This window comes from Jatropha curcas, chromosome 3, assembly GCF_041381405.1.
Source record: "Jatropha curcas cultivar XTBG-Jc1 chromosome 3, XTBG_Jcur_1.0, whole genome shotgun sequence".
Lineage (NCBI taxonomy): Eukaryota > Viridiplantae > Streptophyta > Magnoliopsida > Malpighiales > Euphorbiaceae > Jatropha > Jatropha curcas.
In genome coordinates this window covers 2,308,433-2,317,526 of record NC_143153.1, presented here as the reverse complement: position 1 = coordinate 2,317,526, position 9,094 = coordinate 2,308,433, and the positions used below count along the sequence as shown (strand labels likewise).

At 31.9% G+C, this 9,094-nt stretch overlaps 1 protein-coding gene across 1 annotated transcript; it reads left to right on the top strand.

Annotated features, from left to right (window-relative positions):
- The first annotated feature begins 2,814 nt into the window (after positions 1–2,814).
- EMB1220 (pre-mRNA processing ribonucleoprotein binding region-containing protein) lies at positions 2,815–6,878 on the top strand. Its single transcript, XM_020683534.3, has 8 exons — positions 2,815–3,005; positions 3,467–3,532; positions 3,792–3,929; positions 4,357–5,249; positions 5,317–5,387; positions 5,800–5,902; positions 6,026–6,101; positions 6,557–6,878. Exons 1-8 carry the CDS (start codon positions 3,003–3,005, stop codon positions 6,662–6,664), a joined length of 1,458 nt encoding a protein of 485 aa, XP_020539193.1. The 5' UTR covers positions 2,815–3,002; the 3' UTR covers positions 6,665–6,878.
- The last annotated feature ends 2,216 nt before the right edge of the window (positions 6,879–9,094 follow it).

Sequence of the window (9,094 nt, the reverse complement as noted above, 5' to 3'; positions counted from 1 at the left end):
ATACTCTTACATTTTTAGCAATATAAATTGTTCATAGCATTGTAATTTATAAATAAAAATTAAATTACATTTACTCATAATACGTAAACATCAATGAGTATAAACAATGTATAATACACGAGAGAAAACTAGTATATGTATAAACATAAATAATTTTTATTTCTAATTAATTTTGATTTTATTCCAAAGGATCAGGGTGAAAAATAATAATAATAGAAGTCAAAAAAAAAAAAAAAAAGAATACTAGCATGGTAACAAGCAAAAGTTTCCTTTATAAATTGACGGCTGATAAGGGCAATGTCATTACATTTCCCTCAAAACATGGAGAATCTCATTCTATCCCACTTGTGACAATCACTCATTTCTCATTTAATTAATCAATTTTGATATAATTTTCTTATAAGTTTCAATATTATTTGTGTACATGAATCTTAGAAGTGTGAAAAGAACCTAGAAGATGACGGTGAAAAGGTAAGGGATGGGAAAGAAAGTGAGAATGGTGATGGTGGGCATGCACTCAAATAATGTTTGGTGATGATCACACATGCACTCGTGCGAGGCCATGGGCGGTGACTTTGACTCTTTCAGGTCATATCCATCATCATATATAAACAAATAAGAATAAATAATTTTAACGTTACAAGTGGTGACATTAGAATTGAAAAGTGGGAAGCAATTGATTGCCATGCCATGCCATGCATGGTGCTGAGAATGAATGACATTTCACACTATTTCGTGTTTCATGCAATCGAAAACCCAATAGTCAATGAGACTTTCGTATAGTGCTAAATACCAAATTTGATATTTCAACTCAGTAAATTGATTGAAAGACTTGAATAATGGGATACTTTTACAAATTTGAAGTTTTCCAATAAGTCAAGAGTTGGAATAGATAATGATTTTTCTTTTTAAAAAACCAAATATATCTTCTTTCGTTATTTTTAGTGATTTCTCATTCTATTATTCTCTGTTGTTGTATGATTATAATTTATATTCTCTTCATCAAGTTATGTTGATTCGACGTGAAAGAAAACACATTTAGGTTGTGAATTGTTTTTCTAATATTTACTGTAATTATAAATTGAAAGTTGATGGTTGTTGTAAATGAATTTACAAATGCTTTGACATTAATTTATATCAAAAGAAAAGGAAGAACAAGTGTAAAGAAAATGAATTTGCCTTTTCCGATTTGTTTGGTCGGCAAATGCACTGGGGCCTGTCCTATCACACAATCAATTCCTCCGATCTTTTGTCATCACTTTCTTTCCTGGATTGTCTCTTTTAACTGGATTGTTTAGTTTGACATCTTTAATTCTTTGCTTTAAAGTATTCTAAGAAATAAATCAAATAAAAGTCGGACTAACAAATTATGACATTATAACTATCCTTCATAATAATTTTACTGCCTTTATCTGCTGCTAGTTGTTCTATTAGCTATCAGTCATTTTATTAGCATTTATCAAATATTGAATGAAATAATATTTTATAGTCCGTTATTTTAAACTTTATACATCGATATAAATGGTACACCACTAAACACTATAAATAATATGAATAATAGAGTTAAGGTAGACTTTATGGTAGAGCTGACTCTAATATTATATTTAAAATTCACATGTAAAGTTTTATTGACAGTGACGTATGTAATTACTAAATTAATAGTTCTGCATTCAAATATATATATTTTTATTAATAATGGTGGCGGTGGAGTGATGGTGTGAACGGTAGACTTCGAGGTTGAGTTTGGTGAGGTTTGGTTTTTGAAATATTATAATGTAATGACAATTATATAAATTTTTAGATAAAATGACTATTATTACATCATTTTAAATAACGGCAAATACAATTGCAATACTCGTTATATATTGCGAGTAAGTAAGAAATCTGTCCAAACATTGGAATTAATTATATAATGTAATTTTCATTCCATCATATAGTTCGTTACATTCAACTAAATATAGTCTAAAAGTAATATACGGGGAGCAGTGGAGCAGTCCCGACGCCGCAATATTGCTTGTTTATCATATTATAACATAACAAAAACACTCATGTAAAGTTTTATTGACAGTGACTTATGTAATTACTAAATTAATAGTTCTCCATTCAAATTTTTTTTTTATTAATAATGGTGGCGGTAGAGTGATGATGTGAACGGTAGACTTCGAGGTTAAGTTTGGCGAGGTTTGGTTTTTGAAATATTATAATGTAATGACAATTATATAAATTTTTAGATAAAATGACTACTATTACATTATTTTAAATAACGGCAAATACAATTGCAATACTCGTTATATATTGCGAGTAAGTAAGAAATCCATCCAAACATTGGAATTAATTATATAATGTAATTTTCATTCCATCATATAGTTCGTTACATTCAACTAAATATAGTCTAAAAGTAATATATGGGGAGCAGTCCCGACGCCGCAATATTGCTTGTTTATCATATTATAACATAACAAAAACAACAATAATTTTGGCACACCAAACATAACCTGGTAGTAAGTGCGTAATCTCCGATCCCAAAAAATAACAGCAACTTGCTATTGTCACTTCCCACTTCTATTTTGCCGCCTTATCAAAGAGAGGAAAAGAGCCCAACCCAACTTTTACATTGCAAGCCCATTTTTTGTAGGCCGAATTAAATTATTCAAAGCCCTGTAAACTATATTGGTCTGGGCTTTACCCAGGCAAACTCCAAGTTCGGGTCAAAGAGAACGTTAGACGACCTGTCGTTACTAGAGTAACGCTACCCAACATTTTTCTTTATTTTCTCTGCGTTTCTTCGCCATTATAAAAACCCACGGTTTGTCGATTGTCGTCTTGATTGGCGGTGCCTATTTTCTGTTCGTCGCCTCAAGTACCGGTTCTTGGAGGTGCCAATTTTTGTTCTCTTTATCTTCTATCGTTAGAAAATAAAGCTTTCTAATTGCTTGCTCTCTGTTCGATAAATCCTAGAAGGGAAAGCCAGAGTTTCGTCTTTTGAATCTTCAAGCCAAGAAATGGTTAGTGCTATCTTTCTTGGATGTTTTGTTATGATTAATTTGAGCTTTTTGAATTTTTTGGTGCTGCTATAGTACTTTTTAAAAGAATAGCTTGAATTGATCGTTGGTTAACGATACATCACCTTATAATATTCGGGAATGGAATTTGCATGCCAATTGATAATTATTCATAGGTTATGAAACCCTAGGGATAGAGCCTTATCATTCATTATGATAAATATTTGGCATTAGACACAATTTATGATTTTTTTTTTTTTTTTTTTTTTGTTCTTATTAGTTGTTCTTGTGATTGAGTCTTAATTTAAGTTGATGAGCTAATTTAGAATTCTTTTATTTGTTGCCTCCTGAAAAGTTAAATTTCTTCTGTCACAATATAAGTGGGTTTTATACTTCTTTGTCAAAGATGTTAGAAAACTACTTGCCTCTCTCTGCTAACTGTTTGTCTTGGTTAATGTTTTCAGGCAACTCTTGCTGATTCTTTCCTTGCAGACCTTGACGAGTTATCTGATAATGATGCTGATCTTGTTGTGAGTATTTTATCCTTTATTTATCTCAAGTTTTCATGGGTTTCTTCTCTTTTCCCCTTTGTCCCTTTGTAATTTCTTGACTGTTTAATGCGGATATTACAATATTTTCTTTTATCTGTAAAGGTTTTTAGGGGACAATCTACAACATTTTTTTTTAAAAAAAAATTTGAGCGTAGTTGTTTTTCTTGTTTTTTATTTTTTGATGAACAACTTTCGCTATATCCCGTCCTCGACATTTTTATTTCTCCTTTTCTTGCAGGAGGAAGATGATGTTGATGCTGGAAACATGGAAGAAGATGTCGATGGGGACATGGCAGACATTGAAGCCCTTAATTATGATGATTTGGACAGTGTATCAAAATTGCAGAAAACTCAAAGATACAATGACATAATGCAGGTTAGTTTATGCACTTTGCATTGGTCATTGTCATTTGCATGCTTTTGTTTGGCTCGTTCTGAATGATTTAGAACTCCAATTCTTGTGTTCTGTACCTAGCTTTATTGTCTCATATTCTCCATCTCCCTTGTTGATCTTAGTGGAAGGAGGAGAAGGTATGATACATTAGTTTTTTAATTCATATCTTTTTTTATGTATTCCTTTGCCTTTTATTTAATCATGCATGAACCATTAGAGGGATGAGGCTTGATCTAATTTCTCCTATCTTTTATTTATTTGTTTTGTTTATTTATTTATCCATTTTGAAAAAGACTAGGGGCACCAACTCGAGTAAAAGCTTCCACTGCCTGTTGGCCAAAATGAGGATCCAAAATGCTTTGCCATTTTGACACTAATGTAATGGCTAACCATTTTTTTTAAATGGCAGAAAGTGGAGGATGCTCTTGAGAAGGGTTCTGATATCTCAAATCAAGGAATGGTGCTCGAAGATGATCCCGAATATCAACTGATTGTTGAATGCAATGCATTGTCTGTTGACATTGAAAATGAAATAATAATAATCCACAATTTCATTCGTGATAAGTACCGGTTGAAATTTCCAGAGCTCGAATCACTTGTGCATCATCCTATTGATTATGCTCGTGTGGTGAAGAAGATTGGTAATGAGATGGATTTGACCCTTGTTGACCTGGAAGGGCTTTTGCCTTCAGCTATTATAATGGTGGTTTCAGTGACGGCATCAACAACAAGTGGCAAACCACTTCCTGAGGAAGTCCTTCAAAAGACGATTGATGCATGTGATCGAGCCCTTGCTCTTGACTCTGCAAAGAAAAAAGTCCTTGATTTCGTAGAAAGTAGAATGGGATACATTGCACCCAATCTTTCTGCTATTGTTGGAAGTGCTGTAGCAGCTAAGCTTATGGGAACAGCTGGTGGTCTGTCAGCATTAGCCAAGATGCCTGCCTGTAATGTTCAGCTTCTTGGTGCCAAGAAGAAGAACCTTGCAGGATTTTCCACGGCAACATCTCAATTTCGTGTAGGTTATATCGAGCAAACAGAGGTATTTCAAACCACACCACCTGCTCTGAGAATGCGTGCTTGCCGACTCTTGGCTGCAAAATCAACACTTGCAGCAAGGGTAGATTCTACAAGGGGGGATCCATCTGGAAGAACTGGAAGAGCCCTTCGAGAAGAAATACATAAGAAAATAGAGAAGTGGCAAGAGCCTCCTCCTGCAAAGCAACCTAAACCACTTCCAGTTCCCGATTCTGAGCCTAAGAAAAAGAGAGGTGGTCGGCGGTTGAGAAAAATGAAGGAAAGGTAAGGAAATTATTCTCATTTTTTTTTCTTTGGATTTCTTGGTAACTTTCCTAACATGTCTTCCCAGATACGCTGTGACAGACATGAGGAAGCTTGCCAATAGGATGCAATTTGGTGTGCCTGAAGAGAGCTCTTTAGGTAACTTCATCTTTTTAGCTTCTTAAGGTTCTAAAACAATTAGATTTATGACCTGCATTATCTACTATGTTCAATGACAAGTTACAAATATAAATGCTCAATTAGTTCAAGTGTTTTGATTAATCGTTATACTTAGATGTGCAGTCATGCCAGCAATACAATTCAATAGCTGTATTATTTAGTTGTTTTTAAGTTAAAAGTTACTTCTTCATGTATATTATTTTTTTCCATTGCATTTAAGAATGAAAGAACTCTTGTTGGTCTTTATAGGTTATAATATGTGGAGACAATTCATGGGAAATAGCTCATCTCTTTCTTCTTATTCCCCTTCCTCTCTTTGAGTTTATCATTGTAGATTGGTAATTTGTTCTGGACTTCCCTTTGTAATTGCTGATATGCTTGTTGACAATAGGTGATGGATTGGGGGAAGGCTATGGAATGCTTGGTCAAGCTGGGAGTGGCAAGCTGCGTGTGTCTATTGGTCAAAGCAAACTCGCTGCTAAAGTTGCGAAGAAGTAAGCTTATTTTTTCCCTTATCTTTTTGTTAAATTTTCAACTAAGCTCTAATGTTTATGAGCTTAGAAGTTCCCTCGCCCTCTTTTTTGACAGTTGTTTGTGTTAAACTTCCGTGTTCTTAGATTCAAGGAGAAGAATTATGGAAGCAGTGGTGCTACATCTGGTCTGACATCAAGTCTGGCGTTTACACCAGTGCAGGTTTGTACTTCTTATCAGCTTGATTATGAATTTCTGCTACAGTGTTGTTTTATATAGGATCTTCAAAGCTTATGCAACATATTTTACTGGCAAAAATATTAAATGAAAATGGAAGGTATATGTAGCCCAAAGGTTCAATTTATGAAATTCTAGTTTGGTTGCTTGCCATCGTTTATATGGTCTGATGGATATGTATAAAAAATGTCGATTCATCACAAAAGTTCTCATTCATTAGTAAGGCTACCTGCTGAAGAAAGAGTAGGAGGTGAAGGGGATAGGATCCTTGTGAAACTTAGTCATGCAAGACCTTGCGAGTTTGATTAAGTTCTAGCTATGTGGAATGGCCATCAATTGGAGTTATAGCTTTCAGAGATTAGCCATGCTGCAGGATAACAGCTTCTTGTCCTTAATCATGTTTTTCCCAGTTCCTGATATTAACTACCTTCTCTTTTCAGGGGATTGAGCTCACAAATCCACAAGCTCATGCCCACCAACTCGGCAGCGGAACCCAGAGTACCTACTTTTCCGAGACGGGAACATTTTCAAAGATCAAGAGAACCTAAATTCTGCATAATTTATGTTAGCACCAACTTGGCAGAGGAATTCAAAAGGACTATTTTTCTGATATAGGTGCAAGAGGAACCAAATTATGTGAAATTTATCTTACATGGCCCAGTTTGTTATCTCTTCCATGCCATAAGTGATGTAACCTCTACATTAGTTTAACTCTGTAAGTTATGCATCATAGTTTTGGAATCCGATTACTTGTTGAGGTTATTGACCTCTCGAATGGTCCGGAAAAAAAAATGCAGGGTATTCGGGGAGATGTTCAGGTTGGAATTCACGTAAATATAATTCATCTTAGCAGATTGGAATTCATTTGTAATCAAGCATTATTCTTGAGTTTAAGTATCATGATACACATATTAGAAGTATCATAATACAAATATTAGAACAACATAGGTAGAACAAAAAATAAAAAAAAAAGGTGTTGACCTTTTCCTGGTAGCAAGAATGAGTGAAACAAACCAATAAATGGACCAGATACACATTGGCAAATATAATATTATATCTTATTTATAGATGTGTGGTTATTTTTTGTTTATTTTGAATTTGTATATTGTGTCGTCAACTGTGACCACACTGATGCAGATACTAGTGTATGTGTATAGAAAAAATTAAAATGTATGAGCCACTTTGTTTGACTTAACCCTAGGTTTTAGGAGAAAAAAAAAAAAAAAAACAAAAAATACACACACATAATGTCATGGCCTACTATTCAATCAGCGGTCAGCAATGAAAGCCGGCATTAAGTTTGAATTCTCTAAATTGACTTCCTAACGCCTAAAACAGACTTTCGCTTTCGATGAATGGAAGATTTTTAATCTTGGGTTCGACTTGTTCTGATCACAGAATTTTCTACTAGTTTTCTATATCACAAAATGTTAGTATAATTTATCAATAAATTTAAAGAAAAATATGATTTTTTTTTATATCACCCTTAATAGTTAATACTCCCTCTGTTCCACTTTAATAATATTTGATTTTTTACAAAGTTTGACAAAATAATTGAAACACAACAATTTTACTATAAAATATCTAATGTATGATAGAATCTGTAGATTGTCTTCTTAAAATTAAATACTTTTAATTTAATTTTACTATAAAATACTTAATAAATAGCGATAAAATTAAAAAAATATATTAATATAAATACTTATTAAAATGGATCATTATCAGGTATGTGCAGAGTGAGTCGTCTTAGACTCACGTAGCCACGTAGGTGAAGATGTGGGAAGGGCCATTCAGTAGACGCCACGCAGTAGCCAGATATGATTTATGAGCTCTAAGGTGAATTCATGGAATCATTTGTTGTGATATGTCTATCTATAAACGAGGAAGCACTGTGTGACCGTGATACAATACTTACTGGTCCCAAAAAAGGACATCTGGAAATGAATTTGGGACCAACTTTGTTTCTTTTTGCTCTACTTGTATCCATATTGCTTATCTATCCGCTTGTAAATTTGCCCTTTTCAACTGTGTACTTCATTTATTTCCAAAAATATAACTTTCCTTAAAAAGAAAAAAAAAAAAAAAACAAAAACAGAACTTCTGTACAAGATACTAAGAATTTTAATTTATAAGATCTGTAAAAATATTTAAAATTAATATTTTTTTTATATTTTAAAATTTTATTGTGAAATATTGGAAAAAATATATGAAATTTATAATTTTTAAAATCATCGTGACCTATAATGATGACCAATAATAATATGTGATTGGTTGATGATTTGATCAGTAGTTTAATAAATATATATTTATATATAATATTATAAGTATATTAAAATCTAGAAAATATTTTTAAAAATGTGTGTCACGAAATTTAAAAAAAAAATACCAGAGAGAATTCATGCAAATCAATTGTATATAGATACTACAAGAAAAAAAAAAATAATTTGTTGCTTTACATAATAAAAAAATTATAAAGAGTATTATAAGTATTGGCTTTTAAAATAATTTTTCATTTCAAATCCCTCATTTAATGTTTTTACATGTAGTTGTTTTTCTCATAAAAATTTCAATAATTTCAATATATATGATTGACAATTAATTGATTTTTTATATAGAAAGAGAGGAAAAAAAAAAACTCAAATAAAAATAATTAATAAAAGCAAAAGCTACATTATTGATATCATATCATACTATGAGATTTGTTGAAGAAAATTTAAATGGTGGACACGCGACATATGCGAAAATAAGATTCATAATTAATGAATCTTCATTTTTTAAGGAAAATGCTTAACTTTTTCCATTTTTTTTTTATTTTCTCTTAAAATATTGATTTAAGTTGAGAAAAATAAAATTATTTAGATAAGATAACATATTTATAAAAGTAAAAGGGAAATCAATATACATAATAGTATATATTAAAAAAAACGAGAGTATTTTTGATAATTTATTTAAAAAATAGTGTAAAAATTTTAATTAAT